The 17,334-nt window shown below is 36.6% G+C and overlaps 1 protein-coding gene across 10 annotated transcripts in view; it reads left to right on the top strand.

Moving 5' to 3' along the window:
* The window catches only part of CNTLN (centlein), a 198,985-nt gene that overhangs the window by 18,372 nt on the left and 163,279 nt on the right, over positions 1–17,334 (top strand). For 9 of the 10 annotated variants that reach the window (XR_012658052.1, XR_012658051.1, XR_012658053.1 and 6 more), the window contains exon 3: positions 8,813–8,897. The exons of the other annotated variant lie outside the window; for it this stretch is intronic. Coding sequence is in view for 6 of the 9 variants with exons in the window: in XM_075079219.1 (XP_074935320.1) it covers positions 8,813–8,897 (85 nt within the window). In the remaining 3 variants the exon portion in view is untranslated. The remainder of the gene's footprint in view (positions 1–8,812; positions 8,898–17,334) is intronic. 10 annotated transcript variants of the gene reach the window in all.

The raw sequence follows: 17,334 nt of genomic DNA, 5'->3' as shown, positions 1-17,334 counted from the left end.
ATGGAACAACAGTGTATATTGTTCTCTTTAATCAGTGTAGCTTCATCTCTTTTGCCTGAGAACCGTCTAATTGCTGCCTAGGAAAAATTTCTAGCTGAGCTTTACCTGTGAATCTTCTGCACAACTGAATTGCAGCGCCATATATTCTCTCCTAACTTTTCCAGCTATAACTTTCCATAATCTTATCCTAAGTAGCTTCTGTTTCATGACTGTACCTCTTCACACTCTCATTCTTTCAGAAAAGTTGTAGTCTTATTCCCTGCTTTATAGCTCTGTGTGTGTGTGTATATATATGTATATTTAATATAGGTGTAGTGTCAGTTTATCTCAGTTCCAATAAGTTCATCAGATTTCCATGGAATATGCTACCTAGTGCTGCTGCAGCCCAGAAAACTACAGGACAAGTAATTTTCTGGCTTTGTTAATCTAGGAAAAATATGTGGATTTAAAGGGTAAAGAGATGGGGTTACCATGTAACAGTTACAAGCAAAATGAGTTCTGAAGCATGTCACTCAGCAGATCCGTGCTGCTCGCAGCCTATTTTTCTACATTCTACACAGTTGTATCAATAGCTGGAAATTGAAAATTTACACTGAAATCTGTTAAAAACCAGCTTGAGTCATTTTAGACATTTTTTTCCCTTCTCAGCTATGTTAGGACCAACATTGACCTAGTCCTGTCCCAGCTGATTATGTTTTCCATCTTGCCCTGGCTTACTAGGAGATTTGGAGATAGGTAAAACCAGAATGAAATTGATTTAAACCTTTTGTTGTTTTTGTGTGGGACTTTGTGACATGCATACCACCAACATTTGCATAGCTTCATCTTTAAGTATGTTCTTTCCATGAAGAATTCCATAACTGAGAAACTTTCGGTGCCCATCAAGTCTTCGTTATTGAGGAAAGCATAGTTATGTGTATCCTAGATCATATGCATAATGAGCCAAACAATATTGTCCAGTGGATTTCAGTCTTTAAACCAATGACCACAACAGTGAGACTTTCTTCAGGAGATTATAGTGACAGAATTAGAAAGATGCAAGTATGAAAAGGCAAAAATGTTCACTTACAATCTTATACATAGTGGATGTATGATGAAGAAAAAAGAAGAAATATATATTAGGAGAAATTGAGTGGGCAATACAACCATACAGTCAGGTAATTTATATTTGTAGCAGTAATTTATATTTGTAGCATTAGACAATTCTATATAGTATCTTTTACTCAAATAAACCAGGAAAATGTAAAAAAACATAATCTGAGGGTCATAGGGGGGAATTAATAGCAGGTTTCCATTATTTGTCTGCTATTTTGAAGTGCTTTCATGGTCCCAAAATAGAAGTTCACCTGCCCTAAAACTGTAAAAATGTAGTTGGTACCTTTTTATGGCTGTGCTGTTGATTCCTGTAATACACCAGTGATATTTTCCTTTTCAGCAGTCTTTGCAGTTCTTGCTGGATAACTGTAACTGTATTCCCATTTTAATATTCAGATATAAACAAAAAATTATCTTTACTGTGCAAATGAGAAATGCCTTTGGGATATGTGAAAGCCTCCAGGTATTTTCAAACAAGCCATTGTAAAAGTACTACTCATGTTAGTATACTTCCCAGCTACTTTAAATACTATTGATCTCAGTATTATGTAAAAAGTATGCTATTTCTAGTTCACTGACTTTTGAAACATTTTTTTTTGATGAGTTAGGGGAAAAAGAAGATGCTAGAAAGTACCTCTACACATGCATTTACCTGCAAAACTCAAGCAGATTTGGGGTTCAGATGAAAGGTTTTGAAATATTTTTGTAAACTTTGGGAGCTTTCCTTTAAGATTTTTCTGTTATAATACATGAAATCTTGAGGGGTCATCTGACTCTTAATTTTCCTCTAGGGCTTCTAGCTGATTCCTTCTCTTCCTTCTGGAAGGGAGATGTAGGAGGATCCATTAATGATCAAACTGTGGCAGTGATATGAGACTTGGTACGTGTAAATGAGGATTGTATAACTACATGCAAGGGTGTCACTGAGTGTAATATTTGGCAAGCTTGCCTTACATAAATGTTTTTCCACACCTAAATTCCAAGTGTATTGTGTCTTGCAAGTCTTAAACCCATTCTTGCTCTTTATCATTTTAAGCCACTCTAAGAAATAGTGACAACCTGAATGTTAGTGCCAGCGATTAAGAGAGAATTTTTTTGTTGCTGCTGTTGGGGAGTGATATGATTGTAAAGGTGTACAAATGGATGAACACATGGCTGAAGAGCAAGCGATCAGAAATAACCAAATAATTTTTGAAAGGCAATCACAGGAACTTAACACTGTGATTTGCTGCATCCTGTGAATAGGAAATTGTGGAAGAAATATCAAGCAGGTTGACATAGATTCCTCACTGACTGATGATGTGCAGATGTACTAAAAATGACAAGTACATTTTATGTAAAAGGGTAAGTGAATGTGCTGTATGAATGAGTAATATAGATTGCTGATGTTAATTGAAAAATAATTTAAAAACCTGTATCTCGTATTTGAAGACATGATAAATAACTTCCTTAAACCACTTACCATTTTACTCTTGTGCAAATTAACATGAAACAGAATGACAGGACAACAAAGAAGTAAACAAGATCTAACGCAGTTTTAAAGCCATTACCATTTTGTCACTCTGAGTTTAAAATAAAGTGGACTCCCTCATTATTATCACTCAATAAAGTGGACAGAATTATAGAGCATAAGAGTACAGCCTTTCTAAGGTCAAATAATTGTGATTTTCTACAGTTGATGAAAGTTTAATATCCTGTTTCATTAAAAATTCTCAGAACATTGAACATAAGTCAACATTCCATGGAGAAGAAGGTATTATGCAGCTTGCATGTGTGCATATCTTCGTATCGGAGCACAAAATATTGACATGATAATTGCAGTCAAGCCTGATTGAACAGTGGCCTCTGGGAATTCAGTTGGTGTTGTACCAACTGGATGGCTGCACAGGACACAGTTTGAAATGCAAGGTGCAAGTTAGCACTTTATTCAGCACAGGCAGGCATCATTTAAAAATCCTTGGGGGAAACCCTGGTGATGCGCAGATGTTGAAGCAGTCTGTTCTGAAGTGCTGATATTTTGAACACTGTAAGAGACTTGTGTATCCTAGATGAAAAATGTTTGCAAAAATATTAGGGAAAAATGTCACTGTTTTCTTTACTACTCTAGTGTAAAAATGTGTTTAGTATTTTACGTACATTACTTCAAATAAGAGGCCTTAATAAATCATCTAATGAATTAAATCAATCAAGTTAGAGATGCAAGAAAAATTACATTTCTGTAATGATGCTTTTCCATTTTGATACATATCATGGAACATAGAACTGGCTTTATAAATGATTTACTAAGGAAATAATTTCATTTTCGATTTTTCTTTAATTAGATCTTAAAATTATTTTTGTGAAGAAAAATTGGTGTATGCAATTTTGCTGTAGTTTTGCTGTTTAAGTTCTTTTTTGCTCTATGCTATCTAAATCTTTTAAAAGTACTATTTTTAAGGAAAAATATAATGTGCATCAATTTTAATTCATCATGAAATGTAAGGATCCTGTAGAATCTGAAGTTAAAATGAACTATTAAATGAAAGCTATTCAGCTCTATTTTTATTTCTAAATAGGTACATGGAAACATGGTAAGGTTTCTAGTTGGAAGATTAAGGCATAGGCTGTTTCTGAAGACCATTGACTGTGCAACTGCAGGGATGTGGCTGTACACAGTAAATTACAATATTAGTGCCATATTCACAGTAACATTGACAGTGTGAGCTCTACAACTCCACTTTGCACATGGGTGATTCATTGTCTATTTAATTCCAACATTCAATGTAGGCATATTGAATGTCTGTAAAATAGTTGGAAATTGGAAGACCAGGAAGACCAGATAATGAAACTAAACACTGCATCATACAAGCTGATATTTTGTAGCCTTTTTAAGTTTTGAGGCCCTTTAGATTCAAAGAAATACCTTTCAAAAGTAACAACGTTTCTAAAGCAGTTTCTTTTTAGTTATGTAGGTATATTGGTAAAATACAGTCTTTGTTCTACCACACAGCTCGATCTTTGCGCACAACCTTAACTGTCTTAGCTATTTAAGGCCAAATTTGTAGATGTAGTGTTTTGTTTTGTTTTAAATCCTGCTGTTTTGTAAAACTGAAAAGGCATATTCCATGAAATGTGTAAACACCAAATTAAATTTATTATTTAAGAAAATTTTAAATTATTTGATGTAAAAATGACAATAATATACAACGCTGAATTAAATTTTCTTGACAAATGTTTAACTGCTTGACTGATTAAGACCTGTTGTAGGATATAAGATGCCTTTTTTCCCAGACTACTTTTGCTGAAGATTTTAGGAAACATGGTGTTTTATAATCTTTAATAAACTTTGTTTTTTTAAACTCTTAAGGTTTCTGTAGTGTGTATTCTGTTTTTGTACCTCATTCATAGTTAAACGTTTCCTTGTAGTCTAATGTTTCATTTTTGATGTGCCATTAAAAATGTGCCAAACCTCAAAAAATATTATCCTGTCCTGTTATGTAAAGTATAGCATAAAGCAGGAAAAAAAAAAAAAACAGGGAAAAATGTTAAGCTTAAGAATATTTTCTCACTTTATTTTTGTGGGAAGTTGAGTCTCAGTCTTTGTAGCTAAATACTCTGTGTTAAACGTTTAAAATAGGTAGTACTCGTGGGAAAACTGATTGGAGCTTAAAACTTGTACAAATTGACATCCTCTCTTCACTCCATTTTTCATCCTAAAGAAGTCTGCAAATATTCTTAGCTCACATCATTATTGCTCATCAGTGGTTCTAATTAGCTAAACAGGAGTTTGTCTCAGTCATTGATCATCATCAGCTTCTTGACAGTGCCTGAATTTTTTTCCCCCATATTCCAGTGGACTTCTTAAAATATATTGTAAATACATAATGGCTCAATTAAGAAAAATCTTTGACCGACTTTATTAATACATGTTACCCTTCTAAAAAAAAGGAGGGTATTGCTGCAATTCTACCCAAGTTTCATTTCAAAGCACAACAGCAGATCCAAATATGATATATAAGTTCCAGTCAGTCATACTATCTTAAGTGTCTGTGGGGAGCTGTCCTGTAATGAGCATTGGAAGTCATCCTATGCTACCAGGAGAAGCTGCTGATAAAGTTCCATATGAGGTTTCAATATATGCTTTAGGCTTCTGACAGCATCCATTGTGCTTAAGTTATGATCATTAGGTTTTTTTTCTTTAGCTATGGGTGGTAATTGGAGAAACTATTTTTGGGGGCATTCCTACATCCTGTGCTATCTTGAGAGTCTGAAATAAAAATCTCAGAAAGCCAAAAACCCTTGAATTTGCTTTAGACTTTTCCCACTCATTATGATGACAATAGATTTGTATTTACAAAGTTTGTTCCTTGACAGCTTTGTTTGAAGGACAGTTTGACCAAGCATCAGATTAACAGGGAAAATACTGTGTTTAACTAGAAATGCACTTTGAACCATTGACTAGTGTGTACCTCTGTTACAGGCACATTTTTTTGCTTTAACAAAGGTCTGTTTTCTCTCCAGTCCAGTTCTTCACCCTCTTTTGTGCAGCCTTGTTGAAAAGTCACAGGGCTTTGTAAATTCTTGACTACAAATAATACACCAGAATTAGTTGTGCATACTATTTTCCGGTTCTCCACAGCAGTGTTCTTTTTCTTAGTTCTTGGCTGGTTTATTCGCTTTCTTCTCATTCTCTCTTTAAAATAAAAAAAAAAAACCAAAACCCAAACCAGCAGCTGTAGACTTCTTTTGAGCCTTGCTTTGGGAAATCTACCTAACCCATCAGGTTTTCAGATAAATTAGTCCATTAGAAAACAAGTTTATTAAAGTTTCAAATGATGATTGCATATCTGAGTTAAGAGGCTAATTATCCAGTATTTATTTTTAATTGGTCCTTGTTTTAGAAAAGGCTGTTTTTGTGAGAGTAAACAGTGGTTTGAGGAGGTAGGAAGACAATGGCATATTGTGGATGGTAGATATACAGTGAGAGATTAAAGCAATGGTTTAATTTAACTAGAAATATAAAATAAAAACAGCTGAATTAAAATAGAAAGGGAAATACCTCGCTGTGGGAACAAAGAATGGATAGGATGTGTCAGCCAGCGGTTAAGGTCAGGATACTTTTGAGGGCTAGAGGCAGTGCTCTTCAGTGGTTTGTGGGGCTTGTGTGTGTATTGTATTGTATGATTCTTTCTGTGTCTACATGTTACTATTCTAAATAACATGTCTTCTGAAGCTCTTAAAATTTTGAGTCAAGCAGTTATGCATGTGTCTCATCTTAAATTCCTAAGCTGTCTAGCTGTAACTAAGACCTGAGGAAACTTGGCGTGCTATAATACTTAGAGTTTAGACATAGATTAATGGAGGTCCATGACTTCCTCAGATAGATTATGGTTTAATGTGCTTACAGGAGAGAGAGATACTATCTTCCAAAATATTTGGGTTTTGTGTACTGCAACTGTTACCTTTGAAAAAGGGTGGTTATTGATAGCCATTAAGGACCCCATGGCAAAGTAATTAAGTATGAAGAATCATTGGTAATTTTGTACTGGAGCAGTTTTTGGTTCATTTAAGTTATGGGATAATGTACAGTACCTATCAGGAACAGTACCTGTTTCTGGAACATGCACAAGCTTCTGTGATAGTATTATACAAATAATCTATTCACAGACATTTTTCCTTACTAACTCCTAATTTTTAAAATTGTCCAATATCTTCTAGCACAATGTTTAGTAAGCTTGTCAGAAAGTCTTTCACCACCTTTTAAAACCTGACTGAGAATGTGATTTCTGTACGCTAGTTATGCATTATAAGCAGGGTGGTTCAGTTTCATTAACTGTCATGTATTACGAAACCTGTTTGTTGTTTTCTCTCTTGTGCTCCCTTTTTTCCTTAGGTTTTTTAAAGGACATCACCGTGTAACCTTTGGAATACATCAGATAACTTCATACTTCCATGGATACCTGTACTTGCAGTCTACTGCGTTCAGTTTTAGTAGATGTTCAAAGAGAAGCTATGAAAAATGGCTGTAATATGTATTTCACTGCTCATGTCTTCCTAGCAACTTATCACGACAATTCCTTGATGCTTCTGATTGCATGTGATAAGATGCTTTGAGGTCAGGATCTGATGTGCATTTTTCTGTTAAGTTTCTGCCTCAGTTAAAATGTTAAATACATTTCACACATGAAATGTCTTTTGGAATACTTGTTGAATATTCATGGTTTCACTTTTCTCTGCTTACTACTGCTCCTGAATTATTTTCTTTATGGAAGCAGATTATTTTAATGGCATACAATTGCTTAAGTTTCCATATATTTTTGTTTCTCCTGTCTAAACTAAATTTAAATAGATATCGTTCAGCTAGGTTTTTCTTAGTTTTCTTCCAGTGCTACAACGCATCAGTGCTGCTGTATTTGCACTAGGAGAGTGTTATTAACAGTTATGATGCCTTGACACCTCTGTTTCCAAAAACCTTGCTTTAAATTTCATACCATTTTTATGTAATTCTTTATTTACTCAAGATCAGATAAGATATTATAGCAGTCGTAGAACTTTATTTTAAAAACCATGGTATTGGATGGCCTGTGGGGACAGTATAGTTTAGCCCTTAAAACCACTGGTAAGAGTAGTATATTCAGTAATACATAATGGGGAAAAATAATTACCCATATATCTACTATCCTTGTTGGTCTCCATTGCAAAATGCTTCAGAAGATGATACCTTTTGTTCACAGCTGGCTCTTCTCATCCACTTTCAATCAGATCTACAGACTCATGGGTACTACTCTTACATTCCCTTCCACCTTTGAAACATTCCCATTTTGGTGGAGCAAAAGTTTTGCTAGTAGGATTCCCTGGCTTCTAGGTGTGGCTTATATACAGCCATACTGGAGAGCAGGGATAATCTCGATGAGTTTCTGTTCTCTGTCACCTGTGGTGCTGGGGATGCCTGAAGTATTTGGCCATTTTTAGGGAATATATTTGTCAGACCTTTTGTCTTGTGCTAAGGAATCTCTGTTTCCTTACTATAGCAAAATTTGCTTTCTTTCTGCCTAAACCAGAAGCCAGTAAGGGCATCATCTTTTAAAACTCAGTCAAGACATAGGATAGCAGTGATAGCAGTGAGGTGGTTTGTTAAACTAACCTAATGACTCATCAGCTGGTTTTCCATGAAGTGTTGCAGAGTTGATTATAGTCCTGTACTTATTAACACAGAGAGGCTCTGCTCACCCCCATTACTCAAGCTTCCGAGTTGTCTTTTTTTCCACTGGTAAAAGTTACAGGGTCTGTCCATGTGAAGGAAGCTAAAATAATTATCCATGATGTTCAAAAGTGTTGTTTCAGACATAGAAATGCCACATAGTTGGGAAAAGGACTTCACAAACCCAAGTAGCGTAGTGGCTCTGCATTGCCAAGAAGGGAAAAAAACATTTTGCTCAGTCTGTGGACAAGTACGCTTTCTGTGTTTGGGCAAGGATGAGGCAAATAATTTCAGCTGCTTAAAAACGTATGTTGAGACCGCCTGTTTCTTTTTGAAAAAAGTTGTGTTAGTTGTTTACAAATGTAATTTGCTGTCACTTGCCATATGCTCCCTGATTAATTCTGCAAGGCCTGTCAGCTTCGGATAATTTAATTTTCTGTGCTTTAAAATGACATTCATTATCAGGACATGAAAAATTCAGATGATTAACTGCAAATTATGACTAATAAAGTGGCTATTTTTTTTGTTTGTTTCCAGAGAAAAGCAGAAAGCTGAACTCAAGGACAGAAGGGTTTTAGAGATTTTGCAATCCAAAGACAGGAAAATAGAAACTCTTGAACAGGTTTGTATTATGTTTAAATGGAGCAGTTAAGAAAACATTTATCATTGATATAAAATTTATAGCTCCTAAGATGTGAAAATAGTTTGCTATTGTGTCCTAAGGTGAAAGTTGTAGGTGAGTCAAAGATAATAATCTGCTGATCAAGGATTAATTAAACTCTTCTGAGTTGTTCAAGCAATTGATCTTTCACCTAAAAAGTTCCTATGATTTTAGATTAAACATTTTCTGAAAAGTTTTATCAACTCATTGCCTTATTTTGCCTAATGGACTGACCAAAAACTTGGATTTTAATCTAGAAGAGTTCTGGCTATGTTTAGGGTTGTAATGTGCCTGTGGTTTGGAAAGATCTGCCATCCTGACAAATAAAAACATTTCTAGAGTAATGACAGCTAAATGCATAGCATCCTAAAAGCAGTACAGCTATGTATTTTAGTGTAACTAACCTATAACAATATTTATTAAGTTAATTGTTAGCATAAACTATAAAAAGTACTGAGAAATCGAAAATGTCATATGTAAGACTTACATCATGTGTATTCTCTGTTGAACTGTTTACTCAAAAATGAGTCCTGTGTATTAGTAATAAAAAATTAAAAGAAAACCATGTATTGAGCTAAGCCGTTAGTGAAATTGAGGAAATATGAGCTCATTTTCTAAAATTTGAAATAATTCTTTGAAAAGTAATCAAAGATTTTGAACCCTTCATAGGTTTTGAAATATGATACCTATGAAATCCAGCACTAATAAATACTAAATAAACATCAGAGAACAATAAACGTTGCACCTTCCTTTTCTCCATAAATCTCGATGACTACATTCTCAAGACTATGAGGAGAACAGAATGTGCTTTTCCATATTATTAGGAATGTTAATAAGAAAAAAGTCACAATCAGACCAAGTGTGAAAAAGAATTAGAATTACTTCACAGATGATAAAGCTGATAGCGAAAACACAGACAAAAGTTGAGGGTGTGCTTTCAGATGTCTAAATCCTGCAGCTCCTGGGAATAAAAGGCTGACTGATACATAGTTTTTCATAGAATCACAGAATGGTTGAGTTGGAGGTCATCTGGTCCACCACTCCTGCTCAGGCAGGATCACCCTGAGCCAGCTGCCCAGGACCATGTCTGGACAGCTTCTGAATATCTCCAAGGATGGAGACTCCACAACCTCCATGGGTAACCTGTGCCGGTGCTCGGTCACCCTCACAGTGAAAAAGTGTTTCCTGACATTCAGAGGGAACCTCCTGTGTTTCAGTTTGTGCCTGTTGCCTCTGGTCCTGTCACTGGGTATCACTGAAAAAGAGCCTGGCTCTGCCATCTTTGCATCATTCCTTCAGGTATTTATATATGTTGATGAGGATCCCCCTGATCCTTCTCTCCTTCAGGCTGAACACTCCCAGTTCTCTCAGCCTTTCCATATAGGAGAGATGCTCCAGCTTCTAAATCATCTTCATGGCCCTTCGCTGGAGTCATTCCAGTAGCTCCATGTCTGTTGTGGAGCCCAGAACTGGTACTGTAGTACTCTAGGTGTGATCTCACTTGGGCTGAGTAGAAAGGAAGGATCACCTCCCTCCACCTGCTAGCAATACTTTGCCTAATGCAGCCCAAGATACCATTTGCCATCTTTGTCACAATGGTACTTTGCTGGCTCATCGTCAACCTGTTGTCTACCAGGACCAGAAAGTCCTTTTCTGCAAAGTTGCTTTCCAGCTGGGCAGCCCCAGCATATGGGGTGCATGTTCATGGTGCATGAACACCAGCATACAAGCTTGCATGGACTTTTTCCTTCTCAGGTGCAGGACTTTTCATTTCCCATTGTTGAATTTCATGGGGCTCCTTTCAGCCCATTTGTCCAGTCTGTCCAGCTGCTGAATGGCAGCATGACCCTCTGGCATATCGGCCACTCCTCCCAGTTTTGCGTCATCAGCAAACTTGCAGAGAGTGCACTGTGTCCCATCATGGAGATCATTACTGAATTTCCCCACATTTCTGATAGCCTCTTCCATGATCTTCCTTGAACTCAAGTTAGTTGTGTAGCCAGTGGTGTAAACTCAGGTTTCCAGAGCTTACCTACTTCTGATTTTTCCAAAATCAACCTGATACACCTGCTGCCCAATGAAACACCACCGAAATGAGGTTATTCATCCTTTTATTTTGTATTACAACAGTGGCTGGAGTTTCTGTGTGTTGTTTGATCTGTAATGTGTCTGGTGCATGCATATGCATGGTTTTTATAAACCAGCAATGCATGATTACCTGTGTAAGAAGTTTGTAAGAGTGAGTGTGTAGTAATGTGCTTTTAAGAAGGGCTGCCTTCTGTGGCAGATTCTGAAACTGTAGCATGCATCTCCTTGAGATTGCTTGCTGTGGTTTCAGATCAATTTCAGAAGCAGAAATTGAAATTGATCAGAAATCTGAAATTGCTAGTTACCATCTGGAAGTGGAGGGAGGCTGAAAGTGTAACTAGAACCAAGGAAAAGTGGCAGCCAGGAAAGGAGGGCATGGCAGCAGAATGGGAGGAATTAATAGGTGAGGAGGACAGAAGCTGCTTTTTTTGATGATTGTCACAACTTTAATGCATGTTGTAATACAGCTCTTTCAAATAGCTTCCCTTAGAGTGTCATTGACGTGGGGTGGGTGGGGTGGTGTGTTGTAAAGGGTACCAGATGGTGCTAATGGCCAGTATAAAAGCTGTATAGGAAGGTGGTGTCATTCTGTCCTCCTTGCCTCATCTATTGGCTGGGATGCTACAGGATTGAAACAAGACAGGGATCATCTGAGCTCTTGGAGTGGTTTTGGTGGCTTGGTAATCAAAGGCTGGAGCTGGCATAGAGAACAATGTAGTAAGGAGCATTCTCATTTAATACGTTTTTCTGGATTTGTTCTTTCTTTGTTCCTCTAAGGAGAAAAGGTTATTATCTGTGTAATGAACAAGCAAATAGGTTGCTTATGAAACTGTGAGTGTTGACAGTAATGACAATTAATGTTATTTTCTGTAAAGTATACACAGCAAGACTTCGGGGAGTATTGCAGTCTACCAATCTGTTGCATCCAGGAAAGTGAGATTATCCAGTCATCTCTGCTGTTTTTTCCCTCCCCTTCATGCATCATACAGAGATATCAGTTACAACAATATTGTGGGTCACAGGGTGTTTGTTTACTAGGAGTTTCTGAATGGCCACCGAACAGCTGACTGAGGGAAAAAAAGGCAAATAAATGACATATCTCATAATTTGACATGTATGTAAGCTGATATTTCTTCCAGAGACAACAAAACCCTAGAAGGAGAACATGAGATAATCTTTCTTCTCTTGTATTCTGCATAGACTTTGCCCTGACGCGCTTAAGAGACCTTTCAAAATTTCTCTAAATGAGAAAGCATATTCTCCACACCCTAGGTGAGATGCATGTAGTTATTTAATACTGAGATCTAAATTAACTTTATTTGTAATAAGCTATTTCAACTGTTTGAAGGGTTTTTATTTTAGTGGATATTATTGAAAATCAGTGAAAATAATTAATTTATTAACTTATGACTGAGAAATAATATTGTCTCTGATAATTTTTATATAACCTAAATGGGGGGGGAAGTGCTGAAATATTAATGAGAATGGCACTTGTGGCTTAAAGGGTAAAAAAAATCAGTGTAAATCACAGTTTTGCAAAACTGCTGTTTCATATCTTTGGAACAGAGTATATGCATTGAACTTTTGTGTACTTACTTTAGTATGACTTCAGTCTGTTGTGCACCTTTCCTAAATTATGATGGTGTAATCTTCAGTATTAGGTAAAAGTATAAGACTTTTTCTTGCCATGGGTTTATTACATAACTACATATTGTGTTAAATACTTTAAATATGAAATAACATGGAGCATTTCAAAATGTACCATTCAAAGGTTCAAATAAATATAGTATTTATTAAAGCACTTAAATTTTTTTCATCTATTATTGCACATAAGTTCAGTACAAAAATACATTGTACTGGAGTTTTCCATTGTATTTCCCCCCTTTTTCCTGCTTTTTTTTTTTTAATTCTTGTAGTTGGTTGATTGGTAACTTTTGGTCTTGATATTCACAGCTGTGCCTCATCTGGCATATATGCATATTTATTCTAAATGCTGTGTGGTAAAAATCTGACTCCTTTAAGGTTGGTGGCTGGATTGCTATAGTGATTCACTTTCCTCAGTAGTAACGTATCCTTGCCATACATATGTAATTACTTTGTGTGTTTCAAGGAAAAGAATTTCTAACTGGAAACTCAGTCTTCTGCCATTTGTGCAACAGATAAATCAAAATATCTTCACCTGTTTTCCTTAGAAGTTGAAATGAAAGACATGTAAAAGTAGCAGTAAACCTTTTCTGTCTTCTGTAATGTTGTTAATCAGGTTTCAATTTTGATATGGAAGAACTAAAGCTAATCTTTCTGTCCTAGACCTTGTAACATTTCAAAACCTTATCACCTGATTATCCTCCAGAGGGTTTAAAATAGTACTAGCTTGCCTCATTATCTGCATTTGAAAATCTTCAGCTTGCTGTGCAAATCTGTATTAAAGCCCCTTTAATGGGTCCAAGTGAAAGAAGCATAATTCTACCTTCAAGCATTAATTAACACTAATAAATTTTTCTTAACTTTTGTGCCTTCATCTGTTTGTATTGTTTCTTTGTAATAAATGCTGTTATTAAATTAAGACAAATATATACACATATTGCCATCTAAACCTTTTATTTCCAGTAGCATAGAAACTTGATTGTTCTTGTATAATGAGGGACATGAGGATAATTTTGGTAATGGGGAGTTAGGATGAATGTGTCAGTAGTGACGAGATTACACAAAGTTGATAAACTCTTTGCAAAAAAAGTTCACCAGTGAATGAGAACTATAGATATTACAAGCAAAGAATATCTGAGGACACTGACACTTTTTTTTTTTTTCTTTAAAAAGATCATTTTACTCAAGTTGTGCCCTGGAGAAGGGATCAGCCTTCAGTGGTGTAACCTGTCTGCTTTATGTAGCTGCTTTGAACTGCATCAGTGAATTATTACATGTCTCTGTGCCTTCCTGCTTCCCATCTTCTAGTTAGTTTTCTCATAAAATTAAGGGAAAGAGATCTTGTTAAGGAGCTGATCTGAGTGGAAAAGATGGGGATGAAACTATATTTATTATTCAAATAGTTGAAAGTTGCTGATTCTGGTTTTCTTACCGAAGGCTACCTGAGGTAGGTGGTATGATGACTATGGCTAATACCTGTGGGCTTGTTTGTCTGAAGAAATTAATAAGCTGTAAATTACAGTGTGCCTTTACACCTCATTAGTACTTTTGTGTGAATTCCCAGTAGGAGTGCTTTCTCTGCAAGTTGAAAATGTGTTTTTGTGAGGTAGCTTGCTCCATTTTGCGGAAGGAATTTTCCTACTTAATCTGCAAAAAAGCAGCCCATATTGGGTGTTGGTACAGGTGTGCTGTTTTATCTTCCCATTGATTTGCCTCTGTGGCCAAGCCTGAAGTTAGCTAAAGTTCCTGGATCTTTATTACTCAGCCTTCATGTTCTCAGTGATGTTTCTGCAACAATAGCCTGAAATGAAAGCTACATTTGGATTAGACAGGAAAAAGTACACTAAGTAAAGAAATTGTCCTCTGCCCATTCCACTGGTTTGAAATGCTTGATTCTTACATTAGCTGAATTCAGTATTCAAGCCTATAAAGAAGGGGGAGGTCATCTTTATGATATCATTCATCCTCTGGGGAGCTGGGATCTAGTTTGGGAAATTTCTTTTTCAGTCCAGGTAAAGATAGTTATCATGTAGCCAATTAGGGTTACAATAGGATAGCCTTTTTTCTTGTGATAAAAATGGTTTCTAAAGCTGTTGGAAACTGTTGTTACTGTAGAAGAGATTAACTTCTTAGCTGTGTTCAGTACGTTATCTGGTTGCTGTAGTGACATGATTTTCATTTTAATTGTAAAGTCAGTATAGTTTTAAGAGGGTGAAGCTGGATTTTATTCACCCTTTAAGGGTGTTGTTGATGATTGATCTTTTCATATATCATGGCTTCTTGCTTGAATACAGGCAGATTTCCTCAAGTTCAAGAGAATTGTTCCTTAAGGAGCAGATAGAAGGAAGTATGACCTGCCCTTTGAGATTAGGTTCTGCCCTTATAAATCTGCTGACCGCACTTAGGAAGGAGCTTCATAGAAAAATTGATCATAGCAACAACTGTTCTTCATTTCCTACACTGATCCAGCAGCACCGATATATGTGAGTGTAACAAAATATTGCTGTGGCAGAAGTAGATGCTAGTAGGTATTGTTTCCTGCAGGTCTCACATAGTCATGCACACTTCCAGGGACTCACTTTGAGGACCTTGTATAGGCCTTGCTGAGGAGGATAGTGTAGGGAGAAAATACCCAGTTCTGTCAAGGTTGTGCTCTTCAGTTAAGAGAAAAGCACATTTTTGCAGACTTTGGTTTTGATTTGGACTTAATAGAGAGAAAATGGGGTAAGAAGACACTTTCCGCTGCCTGACCTAGAGGGCTGAGCAGCTGCTTTCCATAGTTTCAAAACAGAGCTGCTAAGGAGAGAGGCAGGAGTAGAGGAAGTATCAACGTATTGGACAGTGCCACTTTACCATGCTGTGTTATAGACCCTACAGAACATCCAGCCTGTCCTAATGCAGAGAGTCACTAGACAAAAAAGGAAAGGGTATTTATTTAGAGCAGCTGGTGGTTAAGGTGATGTTAGGGCTGTGGCAAGATTGTCGGATTACATTGTCAGTGCTTGCTGTAGTTATCCTGAGAGCTGTCATAGCCTCATTAGAGGAAAATGGATGGTTAATCTGTAAATCTAGCAGATGCATTACTGCAATACATGCTATACTGGATTTGTTATGAAGCTACAGATTTCTTTTTTGGCAGTGCTGTTTCATTTCCAAATTAGAGTTGTGTTATTGTGGAAAAACTGTAAGTATTGCTCCCTTGCAGGGCAAGGGGCTTCTGTACTCCTTCTTTCAGAGATGGCAAACCTATTGCTTGTTTGCCAGAAACAGTATTTGGCTCCTTTGGCAATACAAAAATGCAGCTGCTGGCAGTGCTTGCTTGCACTACACCTCTGCAGCAGAAGGAACCAGCAAAAGGGTTACGAAGGATTGTAGGATATCATAAGAAGCGAAAAGAATAGTAGAGCTTCGTTTTTAGCGGATGAGAGAAGGAACATGCTGCAGTGTAGTTGTGAGGAGCAACTTGAGTGGAATGAAATGGTGCACGTCAAAGTTTTGTCAGAGCTGTGACCTCCTTAGCAGATCACTGGCAGGAGAGGGTTCCTATGCTGATAGTGAAAGTGAGGTGCTAGAGTTGCAAGACTGACTGATACACTATGTAAAGTCACAGTTTATTTCCACCACATATTCAAATACTTAGAAGTTCTGTCCAGTGGTTCGATTAAGATAGCAAACTCTGCTGAAGACACCAAATTAATCACATCAGACAAGTCCAAAGAGGGCAACAGGGAATATGGCGTCTATAATAGATTATAATGTTGGACCCTTCCTTAATCTATGGGTCAGGTGAGAATTCAGGAGCAAGACTGACTAGTGATAGAGGAATAAGTACATATTCCCTTCCTGCAGGGTGAAGTCAGCTGCTCATTTCTGGTCTGGTTCTCTGTAGAACCATTTTACTTGATCCTCTAAAAAAGAGCTTTAAAGAATCTTAATTTTATTTTCTTCATTTTTTTGAAACAGACCTGCCCTTTTCCTCCAGCACATAAATGATAGGTAAGCACATTTGAATGGAGAGTGTTTTACAAGTGTTTTTCCTTTACTACAACTTTTAAGCTACCACATTTTATTTAATGTTTATTATTGATAGAATGAGTGTTCAAAAATTCTCATTCATTTTGGCAATGGATTTGCAGATGCCTGATTGCAGCTTCATGCTTTTTTTTTTCCTCTCATTAAAAGTTATTTAAATTGTTTAATCTCAGGGAGTCCTGGAAAGCATGGGGTGGGATAAGGAAAAACAAACAGAATTCTGGTGGCATGAACATCAAGTGAGCTCCCCCATCTCAATTCCCCTCTATTTGCGGTTGGTGGTGGGTTTTTTTTTTTTTTTTGCATTTAAGATTGTTATAGTGTGAAGGCAGGTGTGAAAAATAGAAATTAATAATGGGATATGTAATCTCATACTACTATTGCATGAGTTATATTTTAGTCCCTTATATGTCAGTTACTGTTTTTCCTTGTTTTTTCTGTTCTTGTTAGGAGTCAAGTTCTAAGTTGAATAGTCAACTGTGAATACAGGCATCCTATGGAAGGATACTGTAAAATCAGGTAGCATTCTTGGCATTTTACCTTTGGAGCAGTATGGATTTAAAAATAATTTTGTTTTACATCATAACTTGGTAGTGTCATTTTCACTATGAAAGGACACCGTACATACTGCAAA

This window comes from Phalacrocorax aristotelis, chromosome Z (assembly GCF_949628215.1).
Source record: "Phalacrocorax aristotelis chromosome Z, bGulAri2.1, whole genome shotgun sequence".
Taxonomy (NCBI): Eukaryota; Metazoa; Chordata; class Aves; order Suliformes; family Phalacrocoracidae; genus Phalacrocorax; species Phalacrocorax aristotelis.
Note: the sequence above shows the minus strand (reverse complement) of the source record. Positions and strands in the feature narration are given on the sequence as shown.